Consider the following 19,122-nt stretch of genomic DNA (forward strand, 5'->3'; position numbering starts at 1 on the left):
GGAAGAGGTGAACATTTCCTAGGTAATTGTGAGACCCCTAATTATTTGCTGTCACAACATCGTCTTTTGTAAAAATTTATTATTTAAACTCTGTATTTATCCAGAATGAATGATGGAATATTTTGTCACCTAGTTCCTTCCTACATCTCTGTTCATTTCTTTAATCTTTGCAGACAAACTTCATTTGCCTAGTCTTTTATTATTTTTTTTTAACAAAGGCTTTAATTTACATGTGCCCCTTGGTCCTATCTTAGCCCAAGTCTCAGAGGTCTAGATATACCCAGGTTCCCTACTAGACATTTCCACTAAACTTTTACAGACACCTCATGCTGGCACAGAGCCAATACATGTGTCTGTGTCTGTCTGTGTGTGTGCAATGAATAAAGAAAGAATTTTCTATTATATTGAGGGTTGTCACACATGATACACATGTATACAATTCTTAAAATATTTTTTGCCTTAGCCAATGTTTTGCCTACTTCGAAGCAGGATTTTTCAGAGCTTGACCTCACATTTTAATATTTCTTCATAAATATAATTTTAAAGAGGAATCTGTGATTCCCTTAGAGCAAGATCAGCATGATTACAAGGGAGACTGAGCACAAGAACCTACAAGCACCTCATTGGTCACATATGCTTGCCTTCATTTTATTTAGACAGCAATCCCTTTGTGGTAAATGTTATTGTATCCATTTCAAAAAGGATGCAAAAGTATAGCTCAGTATACTTCAATTCATTTTGATGCTAAACTGGGAATGAATGTGTAAACAAACAAAAAAAAATTTAAAAATACAAAATATAAAAATAAAGACAGAAAGAGCCACCTCACTATAAAGTGGCAGCACCTGGATTTATAGCTGGACTTTTCACACTACCCTATACCACTTTGCCTTTGAAATATTTTTATTTTCCAATAATTTTTCTTTCAATTATAAATAAACAGTGGGTTATTTTTTCATGCCCACATGACACCATTTGCATTAAATTATTTCCCTAAAATATAAACAAGAAGGAAACTTAGGTATGATCTGGTCCAAATTTTTAATTTTACAGAAACTTGAAACAATAGTTATAAAAAATGATCTATTCATAGGTCCAAACTTAGGAGTAGGAGCAGGCACAAGTAATATTCACCTTTTTTGACAAAGATTCTAGAACTCTTTGTACTCTCACACACAGTCTCCTCTTTAAAGCAGTTTGTTTAGACAAAATGTGACAATGGAAATAACTTTTTTTTTCTGTTGGCTTATTCTAATTGTTTTTCCTACTGGAATGAAAATTAAAAGTAGCAAGACCTTCTTTCCAGATGATAACAAATTGTCGAAACAAATGTTCTTAAATTAACATTGATTAATAGTAAGTAAAATCTTGAAAACTACTCTAGAAGTTTGGGGCTTATGTTTTGTGTTTGCCAAGAAGCATTTGCTTAAACAACTCCTCCACTAAGCAGTATAGGTTTTCGATACTTACTAGCACTTTTCAGATCATGGGAAATTTTTATTTCAAAGAAAAATTCAATCTGTATGCCAGGTGTCAAGATTTTACAATAATATGATAGTCATCTTGGTTTATTTCTTTTTCAGTCTTAACATTTATTTTTTCCAAATCCTCTCCAGCCTGAGTCATAGGAAAAAGAATGTCTTAGCAGTGAAGAGGAGGAGTTTTGAATCTGTGCAATCATGAACAAGTTATTTGACCATTTATAGTTATATAAATTGTTATAAGGACCTAATGAGATGATATGTAAAGGACTTTAGTGCAGTGTTAATTGTATCAAAGGAGATAGGTGAGAAATTATTATTGGTGAAATGGGATAGAAAACATGAGATTACCATCTCTGATCTTGGAATTTTTTTGCTTGGTGTGAATGTGATGGTGTTTTAGGCCCCCTACATATGCGATATCATACATCATAGTCCTTGTATTATGGATATTTATTGCAAGAATTTTCTGGCAGATAGAATTTTAAAAAATTATTTAGACAATGGTGCTATAAGGACTAGCAGTGATATTGATAGGATTATTAAGTCAGACTGCTGGGTTACATAATAATTATTAACACTCTGATGACATTTTGGAGATAATGAAATATAATTAAGAGTTTAATATGAAAGCCTCTGGACAGTGGTACTAAGATTATTGCTTTTGAGAACAGAACATCTTTTCCTTCTAAATATTTGCATTTTATTCAATTTCTCAATTATTTGTACGAATAGCAATTATTCCCAAAGGACCCTCTCTACTTAACATAAAATGACACTTGTAGCAGTTTAATATGGTTATGAATTCCAAAAATAGATATTGGATTATTCTTGTAATCTGATCTGTACCTGGGCATGATTGAGTTATGATTAGGGCATTGAGTCTGTGGGCGGGGACTCACAGATGAAAGGCATGGCAAAGAACAGAGTTGGGGGTTTCTGATGTTGGAGTTTTAATGTTGGAGTTTGATGCTGAAGACTTAAATTGGAGCCCTGGGAAGTAAGCTCACAGAGGAAAGAGAAGCCAGCCCCAGGAAGAAAGGAAACTTGAGCCCAGAGAAAAGCAAGCCCCAAGAACGTAGGAACCCAGGAAGCCTGAACCCTTGCAGATGCCGGCAGCCATCTTGCTCCAAGTAGACTTTGGTGAGGGAAGTAACATGCTTTATGGCCTGGAATCTGTAAGCTCCTACCCCAAATAAATACCCTTTATAAAAACCAACCAATTTCTGGTATTTTGCATCAGCACCCCTTTTGGCTGACTAATACAACACTAGAGGGACAGAGTCACATTTAAAGGATACATTATCATCTTTTCTATGTTTTGAAACTAACCATTTGCTGCTTGGGAAAAATAAGAAGAAAATATATTTTGCTATTGGAAGAATGGAATTAAAGGTGTGACAAGTTTGGATCAAATGGCTGCTTCTTCCTTTATTTCTACCTGCTTTAGTTAACACCATATTTCCTTCACTAGCTGGCTGCTGATATTCCTGTTCTTGTAAGGATCTTTTAGAAGACTCCCACATTTAAATAGTAACCCCACACCACCAGGCATAATTTTGCTCCACTATCTGGAGTTACATTAAGGATCAGAAATGAAGATTGAATGAGAATTCAATTTAGATCCTAGAATCCCCCAAACTCTTTCATTTGCAGGTGCTCCAAACTGCTGAGGTTTTAAGATAATATAAAGATTGTGAATAACTTTCAAGACAATGTAAGGTTCTGCTTTTGTTCAGCTCATTGTGCATGCTGCGGATATGCAATATGCCACCAAACAAGGGTATGCTGGCTGAAATGTATCATTCATGTATGAAATGATGTGTAATGCTTCAGGCACACTATGTCACATCACTGCAGAGCACAAGAAACCCAATTCCCAGGTGTCCTATCTGCCTTGATTTCTAATTAAAAAAGAGGAAGCTAAATTACCAGACAAGCAAAATGTACCATGGAAATCATAATGTAAAGATTCACTTATAAACTCTGGGCCTGATTGAGACATTACCTGTTTGTTAAGAAAAACGAAAGGTTGGGTCTTAACATTCTAGGGTTTATTAATCACACAAGTGAAACCAGGAGAGGGAGAGTAGCAGTTTGAGATTATTTTATGAACCCTAAAAAGATAAAGATTATGTTTTTAAACTAATCTATTCCTGTGGGTGTGATATTCATTGACTGCTTTAAATGCAGTTGTGGGTTCTTTGATTAGATTAATTGATAAGATCACTTTAGGGTTTTGATTGGACTATATCAGTGAGGCCTGACTAAGGTTGAATCTTCTCCCCTTGCTCAGTCTGAGAAAAAAAATACCAGAGACCCAGAGAGAGATAGACAGACACAGGAAAAGGAAGCTGCCATTTTTTACCCTGCCATGTGAGAGAGGACTAGAGGATCAGTTATGCAGAAAGCCCCCAAGAGGCACTCAAGAGGAGAGAAATCCCCAAAACTCAAGGAGTTGAGGCCCAGGGATCGATCAGTGACCACCTTGTTTTAACATCTGACAACTGACTTTGGTGAGAAAGCACCTTTAATGGTTCCCCAATTTGGACCTTTCATGGCCTTGGACCTGTAAGCTTTTATCCCATATAAATCCCCTTTATAAAAGCTAGCCCATTTCTGATTCATTGCATCAGCAGGCTATAAGAGGGAGGTATCATGAGAGTGCTGTGCATCACCAGAGTCATATGTCTCCCACTATTTTGGTAGGTGATTTTCATTATGTTTTAATTTTCTGACTCACAACATTAACTGATGTTACAGAATGCTTTCCTGCATGTTCTGAAGGAATTCATGTAGATTCTTCTCATTTTTAATTTACTTCCAGGGAGCATAATTACATAGCAACATACATTTCTACAGGGACTTCAGTATGTGGCAATAGTTTAATGTAGATCCAGCTGCATCTCTTTCCCACCTCTATTTCTAAAAGCTGCTTTTTCAGAAATGCCAAAATGTAACCAGTTATCTGTGATATGAGGAGGTACTCCATCACATTTATATGTCCTAAATCCTGATAAAACAAGCTTAGATAGAGGAAATATATTTCATAAAAAGGAATACCAAAGATTTAGAAATAGTGCTTTATCAAAGAAAAAAATAATAGAGTAGATTCTAAACTTAGCCAAAGGGCACTGGCATTTTAGGCTCTGCTTTTAAAAAACATGTAGAGGTTATTTAAGATTTATTTAAAAACACATTTACTGGTGAAAATTATATTAGTAATGAAGCTCTGCATTTTAGGTCCAGAATCACAAAATTTAAACAAGACAAATTATGATTGAATATCTAGTTCAACCTTCCATCATGGGTAGAAATTTATGGTTAAAATAAAGGAAGAATTTATCTAATACTATAAAATTTAGGGAATGACAGTTTACTAGAGGCCATGTTATTTAAAGCCCTGGACAGAAATATTTTCATCATATTTGATAGTCTCTAAGATGCTATTATATAAAATAATGCTTCTATAATATAAAATCTTAATAAAATTGAGTAATCTCTGTTATAAGTGATAACATTATTTCCTGGTCATTCAGGAGCTCAAGAGTTTTCAGTATTTTGATTATACTGCCTTTTTATACCAATTCGATTTATTTTTATATTACAAAGTATATCTCTAAAATCCTTGAACCTCTACTTCTTAACTCATTTAATTATACAGTATCATTTGCATGTGTATTTGATTCATAGAACTTTTTAAAAGTCTCTATTTATATTGTAAATTTCTGTATGTTTGGGCCATCTATTATATGACCATAGAAGAAGCACTCAAACATATTTGTTGATTAATTAACACTTTTTCTTACAAAAATGTAATGCAAATAAAGCTGATGGGTGATAGTGTATTTGATCTAAATTAATATCTTTTACTTCATATCTCTTTTACCTTAGAACCTTAATATAATTAAAAGAGGACTATTATAATTTACGGAATTACTCATTTGTAAATTTTATAACCAAGATTTTAAAAACTGAACACTGAAAATAGAGAAGCAGAAAAGATTCAAAGCAACTCAAGGGGAAAACAGGTAGGATGTAAGAACTTCTTAATTTAAAAAATGAACCAAAAATGATTTTAAGTTCTCGAGTCCATTAAACTGGGGCAAATGCTGGTTCCACTAGTAGAGAGAAAACAAAGAGAAAAAAAACCAAAGTGTTCTGAGGGAGAATAAGTTTTAACTTTCAAATGATGAAAATGTCCATTAAACAATCATTTATTCATTCAACTAATATTTGAGTGATTACAATGAGGTAGAAGGCACTGCTCAAAGTCCTAGAAATACAAAGGTGAACATTCAGACAACATTCAGGTCCTTACTAAGTTTATATTCTCCCTAACATTTACATTCAACTTAACATAAAGAGACACACAACTTTATCACGGATCCTCAGGAATGGTCTTAGGGTAGAGTAAGAGCAGAAACCAGACTGTAGGAGTTGGAAGGAAGGCTCATGGATGAGAGAACAGATAGAGGAAAAGGGTTACTCTCTTTAAAAATCTAATTTTATATTGAAATTACAGAGAAAAATTCAATGAGATCATGAAAAAGCAGCCAAACAATGTTTAATATGTATTTTGTAAGATATGTGTTTGTTGTTGTCACTTCTGTTGTTATTTAATTATTGGCATCTCCTGCTAAAAGAAAATAATGTGCAACATGAAAGGCAAAGAGAAATAATCCAGAGGAGTACTTGTTATTAATACGTATCCTAGAAGGGGAGAAGATTTACCAAAAAGCAATTAAGAGTCAGAAATCAATGGGAGCTAGCAAGTATAGGTATGGGGGGGGGGTATTAGATTTGGAGGAGGGAGAAGATATTCTATTTTCTTTGCCCTCTTAAACTTTATGGTCTTATTAAGTAGAAGGCAGAATCAGCCTTAGAGATCTAGGGAGCAAAGGACTGGGTTTTAGGGGGTAGAAATGAAAAGGACGAGCTCTTGGAAAATATGCCTAAGAAATTCTGTGATGAATGACTGAGCAGCAAGGACCAAGCTTAGTGTAGACAGCACAGGTTATAGCATATTCTCTCTCTCTATCTCCTAGACAGCATTACTTTGTGTACCTTTATTGAAAGCACCACAGGATGGTTGAAAGAGTAGGCAAATAGAAGTTGAAAGTGGGGTTGGAGTTGGGGGATAGAAGCAGCAATTTTATTTCTTGAAGAAATGTTAGCAAAGTCACGTAGTTTCTCAGGATCTCAGTTTCTCTGACTGTAAAATGGATCCAGGGTGGGAGGTGGGAAGGGGAGAGGAGAACTAGGAAACTTCTAGCCCCATAAAGTTTCTGTTCCTTCCCCCTCCTAGTTGTAGGTCATCTTATGAAATAGGATAGTGGAAAAATACTCATACTGTAATGGAAGTTCAGAATACACAGAGATAGATATTCCACTAGTGGATTGATTGTTTCAGAAAATGAAGGATAAATATACTCATTCCATAGAAGAAAAGTAGCAATTTACACCATTCTAATTTTACAGGTTTCTGGGTTTTGTTATGCTGCAATCTGCTATTCTCTTTCTACATGTTTGACTGATCGATTCACAGATATAATCTTTATGTAGAGACCATGCTTTTTATCTCACTGACATACTCTGTGGAAAGTATTGAGAGCAGAGAACTAATATCTGAATTTACAACATAATCCTCTCCAATTTAGAAGGTGCCTTATCATGTGGTCATCACAAGGCTTTTACAAGGTAATCAAGAGAAAAATCAACAAACTCAATCTCACAAACTAAATTAAAAGGGACACATTCATGTTTCCCCTTTATATCCATGTCAAAGATAGAGAGTCTAGGAGGAATTTAAACACTGCAGCATCATATCTGTCACAGCCATATCTTCCCTGTGGTAGGGAGCTCATTTTTCAAGGCTACCAGTCCATTAACCTTCACAAGAACAAAAATAAAGCAAAACAAAGAAAAACTCCCTGCAGAAATGGCACTGCTTCTAATCTTGCTTATATATCTTACCCTAGGGATTTGAAGGTGGAACAAAGACCTCTACCTCTCCAAGCACACAAAAAGATGCAGACATCCTGAAGTAAATGTACAAAATGCCTAGTGGTGTATGTTGTAGAAAATTTTGTGAACCTTTTTTTTTTTCAATGGGAGTAGGGTGGAAGTAAATAACCAGCTGATACAGTCCCTGCTGAATCTGTCTTACCCTGTGATTTGCAAGTGGGAGGGTCAAAGAATCAACCCCACTTATTTTTTAATGTCTTGGCCTGCTTTGGGTTGCCACTTTACCTAGATTCATTCTCCGTATATATTTGGAACTATGAGTATTCTGATAAATGCATTGTCAGAAAGCTAGAGGGGCACGATAAGATAGGAAATGAGCTTTTGCTTGTTTTTATACTTTTCTGTTTGACTTAAGAGATAATTATAATGCAGATTGATGCTCCTATTTTAAACAAGGTAGTAAATCAGCTTGAAATATAGGATTTGGGAAAGCCATTTGCCACATCATTATCATTTCTTAAAATTGCCATGTTCACTGAATACGAGAAGCTATAATCAGTGATATATAGCAATAGCATCACTCACTTTTTCTAACTCATGGAAGATGGTTAAATAAACCCAAATTACAAATTTTAAATAACATCAATTACAAAGTATGAATATTATTAGCTGAAGCAAAGCGAAAATCATATGCTGGTTTGTATGGGATCTATCTTTAAGTGGGAGAAATTAGAGATTCCATAAGCAAGATTAAAATAAGATTCAATGCACTTCATTTAAAACTCATGTCTTTTCCACAAATAAGTTGTCTTTTTTTTACCACAAGAGATAACTTAAGAATATAAAGTTTTCATCAGTATATGAGACCAGAAGCAAAGTAGAAACAAAGGAGGGATATGGAATCAGAAAGATCCCCCTCTGAATGTGCACCCTGCCAGGGGTTATATTCAAAATATCTAACAACTGGCATGACAGGATAAGACTGACTCCTCAAGACCAGCAGTGCTATTCAGGATTCCGGGGAGGGACTCCTCTTAGGTCAGCACTTAACCCTTTGGTTGCTGGACTGTGAAGAAGATGGAGGTTGGACCTGAGGTGCTGAGCTTGAGGGGTTACTCAGGGTACTGGAGAAATTAGCCACTGTAGATGCATTTCTATACTAACCAGTATAGAAATAGTTCAATATTTTTATAACCAGCAGAGTCATACTGATGCATACTTGCTGAGTATTAGACCTGGATGACACGTGTTCATGGTGTACTCTTGGGTAGTTTAAATAACCTTCCTGAGCCAGCCAAGTGAGGAAGATAAAAGGTGAGGAGCTTTGTGGCTACTCATTTGGCTGCTTTAAGATCTCTTCCACCTGAATGAAAAAATGCATAATCACTCCTTCCTCCTTCCTTGCAGCTTCTTGTACTAGTCTGATATCCTCAGGGTAAAGGGTGACTTTCATTAGAAAGCATAGAGACTTTCACAATTTAAGCCAAATGCAGTTCAGAAGCTGAGTTTATATTAATCCTGACTTCTAGCTCAGGAATGAGCTCACCTGAATGCAGACATGGGAATCTGTATTTCTAGTAAAAGCAGTCTCAGAGTAGCATCCTATCTCTTCTTTTCCTCTTCCTTTTTGGTTCCAATGTTTATTTGCTATAAGTCTACAAATCATCACATAATTCAATATCTCTGATTTGAGTTGCTTAGAATGGATCCCTAAATATGATATCCTAAAGTAAAAGTTCTGCATAGCAAATATCCCTCAGTTTTATTTCATTACAAAAAGCAAAAACTGTTCATTATTCATTCATCACTTTCATCAACAATGGAAAAATGATTTTCATATCTCAAAGGGTTATCATTTTAAAAATCACAAAGTATCATCCCTCTGTATGTTCAAAAGAACCTCAAATAAAATCCCTGAAGTAATTTTGGACACCAGACTATTTTAAATATCAAAATAAAAAAATTTTTTTTAAATACACAAAGATTAACAGAGAGCTAGAAAACACATAGAGGACTTAAGGAGAGAATGGAAAGTACAAAATTTACTAAAGGTAAAGAAAAGCTATGAATATAAGATGAAGAAAAATAAGAATTGGGTTTGCTTGTTTAATCTTAAGGCCTTTGTTTTCAACCTGCCAATACCAAAAGCTTTGTTTTTATTTGGGAAAAGATTAAAAGTGGAAAAAGTGGTTAGTGGAATCACCTAACAATTTATATTAGAATTTTTTTTTTTTAGACCAGTGGCTTGAATTCTTCTCCAGCAAGACCTTTATTCACTATGCTTCTCTATAAATTCCATATTTTGCATTTTAATGCAAAACTGTACCTATTACATAAAATTGCCTAATTTTCATATTTTAAATAATCAGAGATTTAGAACTATCAGTGAGAGCTTCCTAGGAGCATGAACTAATTGAATAACCATATGTATTTTTTAAAATCTGGTATAATTACAAGAAAGGTAAGATGTTTACGATGTTAAATATCCTACATAACTTTTTCAAAGCTAAGGTTATATGATGGTAAAGTTATTTGATATATGAAAATGTTCAAAGGAATCCATAACTACTATTTTAGAGGCCTCAAATCTTTAAGGATTCCAAATTAGCAAGCAAGGTAGACTAGTTTAAAAACCACCTAATAAATATAGTTTATTCTCACATGAAGAATTAAATTGTGATTAAATTTAATGTACCAAAACTGTCCAAAAGTGATAGAGGAGGAAAGGATGGGTGGGGGAGTGGCTTTCAAATATTTCCCCCCTTTATTTTGCTATCTCCTCCAAAATAGCTACCTGGCTTGACTGTAGCAGGAATAAGAAGCATCCAGCATGTACTCACCTGCCTGATTAGTTGTGATGCTGACTGCCGCAAACTGCCTTGGTGGTGAACTCAGCTCTGACACCCCGTTAATTGAATCAATCTCAAAGGTGTAGTTAGTGTGTGCCAGGAGGTCTGTCACTGTCACTGTGGTGTTGCTGAGTCCAAACTGTCGAGGGAGGAAGCGGACATTTGGGCTGCATGGCTCACACTGTTTTACATTCCACCCACATTTTTTGCATATGATGTTGAAGGTAACATCTTTCCGGCCTCCTGTGTCTAGGGGCCAACTCCAGTCCAGGATAACCGAGGTCTCATTTATATTAGAGATAACATTCCTTGGTGCAGATGGAGGTCCTGCAAGGTAGTTCAACAAAGATTAATGAGCCTCACTTCTGTTTTCTACTACAAGAGAAATAGGTAATTAACAATGAACCAAGAGAGGTAAATAACCATCTTGTCTTTATTATCTACTTTTAATTTGTCCTTAGAGGGTTTATGAGACTATAGACACATGAATTCAAGGCTGCTATCCTCCCCAAGATATGAGTGGGGGAGTTTTGACTCCAGGTTGGATGCATTTGCAATGTCCCACAAAAGAACTTACCACTAAATTCAATACCCTTGGGAATAGTTATGAAAACTTTAGTATTAGTTTTATAAATCTTAGTCTCTTTCCCCATGACCTATGACCAACATATAGCCAGAGGGAAGAGAAATGTAAAAACAATAAATCCCATGACTATAACCTCCTCTATCCTGTCAAATGCAATGCAAAATCTAAAACAAGATAGAGAAAATGTTTTTTCTTTCAAGGGGTTGTGTTGCAGGAAGTGCTTAAAAAACTAGTTCATTTCGCATGATAAATGTCGCATTTGCAGTGAGCCAAGCATGGAGAGTGAAGCAGGAAAAACTTTCGATTTGCACATGGATAAAGAAAAGAAATGGGCCAAATGCATTTAAAAAAAAAAGAAAAAGCAAATTAAGAAGGAAAAAACAAAACAAGCAAACATGGAGGCATGGGTTGCAGCAAAACTACTCACGGGTACAAGCCATGGATGGAGGGTCTTTGTCTGCTCGGAAGTAATTATTCTCACACCTGCAGTTCACTGAACCATCTTCATGAGTAGAACTGTGAGGTGGGCACTTAGCGCATTTCATATTACCAGCCAAAGCCTTGTAGAAACCCGGTCGACAAGCTAGAAACAAATGACTCTGTTAAAATTCTGTGATAACTTTGAAAATATGTGAAACAGATTTCAGAGCAATAGGGCCTGTACTCATTATGAATAAAAATCCACTTTTTACTCCCAGAATTTACAGAAGCAAATAATGTGGCCCAGGATAGCATTTCTACATGTACGTTTGAATACACACCAAATGTTAAGGGGGGAAAACACCCACAAGATTTAGATTATTTTGGCACTAGAGTATGATGAAATTCCCAGCTCATGTTTTCACAGCTTTACTTGGCATTGGACTATTTGTGGAGAAAATAAAGCAAAACCATGTTACCATGTAGTCATTCCCTTTTTAAAACATGATGCAATATGCACACTATCTGCACAGTACTTAGCAATATAATACACAATGACTTGTTTTCTTATTTCTCCATGTATACACAATTTCTTCCTACAAAGATTAAACAATTCTCAGAAGCTAAGATTTTTTTTCTACTTGACTAGAGTTCATCCTGTAGCAAAGGTTTAAAATAAAGATATAAATATATATTCTCAGCTATATATAGAATACAAAGTAAGATACGCTATTTAAATTGATATACTTGTGAATTGTCATTATATGGCTCTTTTCATAACTCTATGCTTTCTATTTTCTTTCAATTTCAGGCTGTACTGAGATTTGATGGCTTAAAGAACTTATACATAGAACAGGCCATACAGGTTGTCTTTACCAATGAGTTCCAGAATTTTCTTATATCAACTTCAGATTGTGAATAAGGGGTTATTTGCATTCAACTAAAATCAGCATAGAAAAATCTTAGCTTTTATAACCACTTAAATACATTTTGAAATGTAGCACTGGCTATTCCCATTAATAGATACCTTCCTACTGATAGTTTCCTGAATTATTCCATGAGAAATAATTAGAATAACTTAAAAGAATAGCAATTACTAATCTTGTCTTGCTGTTTTCTAATTCCTACAAGAATGGCTGCTGTAGAAACATTTTCAATGACAACTTTTAGAGTTACATTGAAATCCACTCAAATACATTCCACTGTCCTAACCAAACAGATTAGGAAGATAGACTTTTTAGCCTTGCCCTTAAACTTGTTGGAAACTTCCACTTATATCTATGCCTTAGTACTTCAAGGGAAAATGATATTAAAGTATATAAATAGACAATGCACTTAACTTCTGGTTTCAGTTTAGCTCATCACTGAGTACCTTTAAATTTGCACAAGAGGACTGCTGAGTAAGATTAAGTTGCAGGCTCCAATATACTATGTTATTTTGTATACTTGTAAGTTTATCTGTGTGTTTTCTGGTTTTATTGTGCTTTTATATTTTGGTCTTTTATCACCATAATTTATTTATTTATTTTTGTTTCTCTGAGATTTATTTATTTTTTACAAGCAGATTTATTTTATTTTATTTTTTAATTACCTTTTTTTAAAAGTTAATAGATCACACAAAATATCTATGTGTTTTTATTTGAGGCTTTAGCCATTTATCAGAAAGGTATTCACTTAAATCTCAATTGCCTCTTGTAAATATAATAAAGGCTTACAAAATATGATACTTAAAGAAAAGACAAGAAAGTTACATGATCTCCTCTTAGTTACGTTGCAATTTACCAGGATTACTCACAGTCACTTAAATCTAGAAATTATGACTGTGACTCAAACTAGGTAACTAAATTTTTTCTAAATATGCCTAGACAAAGGCATATAGAGAAATGATAAAAATAACAGATATGTAGGCATATATCATACAATTTAATAAATATTTGTTTGGCACCAACTCTTTATTAGGCCCCTCATTAGCCATGAACACACAAATGTCCTTACTACTGTCCAAACATACAAGCACTCCATGATGATTGGGGAGTTGGAAGGTCATTTGAAAAAGATCATGACATGAAAAGATAGTAGGAGCTGGCCAGCAAGAAGCATAGTTTAAAAAAAGATCAGTATGAGGTGACAAACTGTAAAGTAGAGGAATGTGGTAGGTACTGTTAGTTACAAGCTAAATATTTAAATCCAGCTTCCTGCTTATGAATACACTCCTGATTTTGTCAGTATTGTATTTAACCAAGGACTCCCTTACCTAGACTTCATTGCAGCTAGGGAGGGATGGCCAGAGAAATGGACATCAGAGAAGGTCAAAGGGATACAAACAAATCTGATGGAAATCTCTGGGATGCCATTTTCTTTACCAACAAAATGGTTCAAATAAAATAAAGCCACTCCTTTTCCATTATTCCTGCCTTGCATATGGGCATAGTACAATTGCTTATATAGGACAATGAATTAAAGACCAAGAGAATCAGAGAGATGTGTGTCGTGTGCTTGTTGATCCAGAAGTCACCTATTTCAGGATTTCTTCTCATGTCATAAAAATAACATCTTTTATGTTTAAGTCACTGTGGTCAAGTTTTCTTTTACTGAAGCAGGCCATATTCATAAATGACATAAAAAAATACAAACAGAGAATACAGTTTAGATGTTCTAATTAAAGACAATAAAGCCAACTAGAGTTAGAAAGGTCCTAAGAGATCACCCTCTCCAATCTCTAGATTTTTTACCTGAGGTCACTGAATCCCAAGAATTTACTGGCAGACTGTATCTTCTGACACCTGGTAGTTAGCTGATAAGCTTTAACCATCAATTTATAGAAATTTATTGCATACCAAGTTTAGACAGGGTATAATGTTAGATACTGTAATATCATTAAATTTGTAGATGTGTACACTTTTTGAAGAACTTCTATAATGTACTATCTCAATTGAACTGCTGATTTTATAGACTAAACAATTGAAGCACAAACCAGATGAGTACTTTGCCCAAAATGACAAATAAATCCAATGGTATATCTGTTTCATTTATATATGAATCCAATATTGAAAGCAAATTACTCTTTAAAAAACATCATTTACTTTCCCATCAATTCCAAACTTGTAATATAACACTGAAGAATAGTTATTCAAAAATATTTTAAAATGCAAATATTTTTTCATTTCCCTTAAGAAAGGCTAATGCTCTCAAATATGTCTATTTGATGTCTAACATTGGTATGGTAATACAGGCAATTGTGGTTTTTGTTGTTGTTGGCAAGGAGGGATTTTATTAGCTTCAGGAACAGGGTGACATACTGTATCTGGAAGACATACAAGCAAATTTTCCATTTTTATTATAAGTAAAGTCTCTGAATTGTCTACCAAAATTTTGTTCAATAAATTCAGAAATATGACTGAAGAATGTATATTCACTGATAACACTCTTACACTGGAAACAACTATCTATAAATGCATTTGAAGAAAGCCTTTATACAATAAACTCACTTTAAAATTTTTCCCACCAAAAATAATCTCCCTCCTTTTGCAATTAATCCATGTGTGCTTAAGTATGTACCTTTCTTTTATAACTTCTTTATTCTTCAGATAGTTCTCATGGAAGAGTGTGAAACTTTACCTCTAAGGGACAGAAATATATGTATTTAAATCTTTGATTAGACTCGCAAAGCAATGATTGTATTTTGAAATCATTCCCTTCCCTTTCTTGAATGTAAACTAGTAACATAACAACCTACACGTTTCTCTCACCTAAGTATTATTTTATATGTTAAAGAAAGTTAACCATATAAAAGGAGAAAATCTGGGTAAAAGAGTAGGAAGTATATTTATTAATGTGTTTCTTTTCCTTCCTTTCATTACTCAAGGGAAGTCCTAGCTAACTTATTATAGAATACTAAAGAAAATCATAGAACAGGCAAGACAGCAAGACAAACTAATACTTATTCAGATTTATCCAGTGGCAAGTTTTAAAATAAAAAGCTCCAGTCATGTAATCAAAACCTTCCCTTGTGTAGGCCAACTATTAAAGCAGTACTTAACTAAGATGGATGTGGACATATTTGAAAACTCCTGCCAAAATGCGAGAGTTCTTATTTACATCTTCTCTCAGGTAACCCAGTAGTATATGTTCTTGTCAGTCAAACACTGGTAAAATTATTTACAGGTTCAATCCCAAGATAGTAAAACCATAGAGTGGTTAAACAGTTTAAAATCTTTTAAGTGGCAGCAAATTATGACCATTTTTCTGGTCCCATAGAAATTTCACAACACTTGCTGTGAAGGAGAATTTTAAACAGGCTAAGCATGTCGGCACACTCACCTTTGATTTTATGTTGATACATTAAAGTAGGATGATCCATGAGCCAAAATTAACAACCATCAAAAAAGAAAAAAGGGGGACATAGCACTTCCTCAAGCCCCATTGGAAATTGTTATGGACTTCCTAAGAATCAGATTTTGTTTATATTAGTGTTAATATTTAGACCCATTTACTCACTGTCATCAAGCATCTGTTGATCCTCTAAAGGGACCTAGATACTACTGTGTCCAGTATTACAGTGATAAAAGTCACAATTGTAGCTCTTAAGAGGGATCACAAAAATTGGCCAAGGGAACCAATTTCATATCATGGTTATTTTAGAAATGAATTTCCTCACTTCAGAATTTAAGTGGAAAGGTACTTTTCATATGGCATTTATATGTAATCTTCATCAAGAAATTCCCTGATTTCTCTCCTTTTTCTAAAAAATAATAAGCTTTATTTTTAGAGCAGTTGTAAATTGATAAAAAATTATTCAAAAAGTACAAAAGTTTCCATGTACCATCCCCTGCAAATATAGTTTCCCCTATTCTTAACATCTTTTGTTAGTGTGGTACATTTGCTACAATTAATGAGCCAATTTATACATTATTAGTACTGAAAATCCTCACTTTACATTACAGTTCATTCCTTGTGTATTTACTTGTATGATTTTAGACAAAGTTCATAAAGTCATATATCCATTATGGTTTCATACAGAATAGTTTCACTACACAAAAAAAACCTACTCTGGGCCACAAAATTTCTCTTCTTTTTTATACCAATACTTCAAGATGTTTCAGTATATTATAAAAAGAGCACTAAACTAGTCTTTTCAATCACACATCAGGTCTCTTCAAATTGTAAGGAGACATTGAGATAGTGAATTCCTCTTCTGTAAATAATTTTGAAATTGCATTTTAGTAATTAAGTAGCCCCAAATTAAACCTGAGCAATTTAGAGATGGAGTTATTTCCTGTTTCTTTTATATGCTCAGCATTGAGGACATTGTCCAGCACGGAAAAGTTGATGAGATGCATTTTTAAAGTGAATGATTAACTTGTAATCAACTGTCCTCTGTGAACTTTTCCTCGTTTATAAAAAGACACTGACTAAGCTGTCTCTAAAGACTCTTGAGGGTAGACACATTAAAAGGTCTAACTTTTAAATACTATGTGTCCCCAAAATTGTATGATCCCTACTCTTTTCTGAGTAGAAAAGAAATTAGAAAAATGCATCTTCACTTTCATCACTGCTTTAAGGATTAAAATTAACCATTGAAATTATACATAGGCCAACAGGACAAGGAAGGACATGAAGTTCTCTCCTAGCTTAAAAGAAACATTCTTGAAAAAGATGACAGCATTTTTTTCCCCTCTTGTAAAGCTTTTTCTGTTTCAGGACAGGACATATTTAAAGGACTCCTTGATTTCATGGTTGGATGGACTGAAATATAAACTGACCGCCAGACAATTACCTATTATTACATTTTTACTTTGACATAATAAACTATATGTTACATAATAACATAATAAAGCTATACTTGATTGTACTCTTCCTTTTTGCACACTACGATAGGGCAGGGTGATTAGACATTTGGGAGTCTTACAGCACCAATGAACAGTAAATAATAAATCTCTATATTAATTTTTCTTTCTTATTTTTAAAATGTAAGATGTGACTTTTTTTCTCTTTTGATAACAATAGGAAAATGACCACAGCTTTGAAAATACAACTTAAAAACAACCTACTTCCCTTCTGTCAGTCTGCAGTGAGCCTTTTCTCCACTAACCTCGTCTTTACTTTCTCTATGTTAAATGTTGGGTTAGTGAAGATATACTCGCTAAGTAACAACAAAAAATTATTGAAAATCCCCAAAATGAGCCAGAATGGACCAGCATAAGACAAGGACCCTGCCCAAAGTTAATATTCTATTTAGAAACATTAAATGTATGAATAAAATAATCGAAGGAAGCCAAAAGAATACCAATATATAGTGAATGAATTAGAAATATTTTGGGAACCTGCAGATCCCATGTTTACCCAGGGGAAACAATAAAACAGGAACTAAAGACTGCAGGTCAGTAGGGGGTAAAATAACAAACTGCCAGTTCTGGAAAATAGTAAAGAAACAAAGTATGAAATAAGGAGTATATAAGCCCTACCTATACAATGAATATTAATTATAGAATAGAAGAGTTTCAAGATAGACTCTTGGCCTCATTCCCAATGCACATAGCATGCTTTCCTCTAAGTTGTAATTGATGGGTTTGAGCTAAGCTGATACATAGAATGGATAAAGTTACCATAGTGAAAGGAAAATAAATGCACTTAGTAAACCATGGTGGCTACTGTTGAAAGAAAGTAGACAGCCTTTCAATTGCAAAGTGAATTTTGTCTCCAGTTGACTAATGCCTTTGACTTTAAGAAGAAAACATGGTCCTAATTAAGGGTTAAAGGGCTCATTTCAATTTGAATTAACTTTAAATTAAAAAATAAAGCTGTTGGTAAATAGGGCCCTTTTACTATTCAGGACTTCACTTTGCTCAGTATATACACAGAGCTGTATTACCAATTCCCAGCCATAAACACAAACTAAAGACCAGAACCAGCACTGACTAAACAGATGATTTCCTGGCCTTGCAGTTCCAGGCCTGACAGGGTCTATGTGCTGGTGCAAGGTCAAAGCAACTGTTTATTCGCAAAATGAGCTGCACTCCACGATATTACAGGAACTCTATTCTTTGCATCTGAATAGAGGTACAATGCTTTGAGGCAAGGCTGAGGCATTTCAATACACTGGAAGTGGCTCCGTTCAGTCATTAAACCCTGCCTGCAATGTGCAGCATTTACAAAGTGATCAAGTGTTTCCTTCTTCTGTTCCTTCCACTGTTCAATAAAAAAGGCCTAAGGCAAAATGCCACCACACCATTAAACATAACAGAATCAATCACAATCTAGTATGGCTCGAAGATAGCTTTATAACAAGGCTTTATTGTGTTTGTTGTTGTTCCATCAGCTTTAGCAAGACAGGTGCCAGTAACACTGAAATATGCCCGACTGGCATTCACCACCAATAGAATTCTAAAACAGCCCTGGTCCCAAGGACATCATGTTTTGCCTGCTTTTCAGATGTCTTTCAGTTTCAAGAAAACACCCTAAATCCGAATAGTAGCACTAGTAGAGTTTTTCTCTTCATTATCAATGCCCACTGAATGAGGCCTATTATAATAACTAAATTTCACATTCAAAGAAATACATACACACACACACACATCATGAATTGATAAGTGCTGGGAGAAGAGAAAGTGAAGGGGAGAGAAAGTGAGTGAGAGAATGAGGGAGAAAAATCACTTTATCGATGTTATTATGGTGACTACCAAAATACACGGGATTCAGATCTATACCCAGAACATATGAAAATCAGCCTGAAAAAGCTACCAGATAGCACCAGCATTTTTCTTTACACCACAATAGCACTGGAATGTCCAGGATAACTTCAATGATTCCTAAGAAAGGA

The 19,122-nt window shown here is 34.5% G+C and overlaps 1 protein-coding gene across 2 annotated transcripts in view; it reads right to left on the reverse strand.

The window, feature by feature from the left end:
• The window catches only part of EPHA3 (EPH receptor A3), a 361,700-nt gene that overhangs the window by 119,386 nt on the left and 223,192 nt on the right, over positions 1-19,122 (reverse strand). For both annotated transcript variants that reach the window (XM_058296035.2, XM_058296036.1), the window contains exons 4-5: positions 11,311-11,466; positions 10,289-10,624 (exon numbers count right to left, since the gene is read on the reverse strand). In XM_058296035.2, the coding sequence (XP_058152018.1) occupies positions 10,289-10,624; positions 11,311-11,466 (492 nt within the window). The remainder of the gene's footprint in view (positions 1-10,288; positions 10,625-11,310; positions 11,467-19,122) is intronic.

This window comes from Dasypus novemcinctus, chromosome 4, assembly GCF_030445035.2.
Source record: "Dasypus novemcinctus isolate mDasNov1 chromosome 4, mDasNov1.1.hap2, whole genome shotgun sequence".
Classification (NCBI taxonomy): domain Eukaryota; kingdom Metazoa; phylum Chordata; class Mammalia; order Cingulata; family Dasypodidae; genus Dasypus; species Dasypus novemcinctus.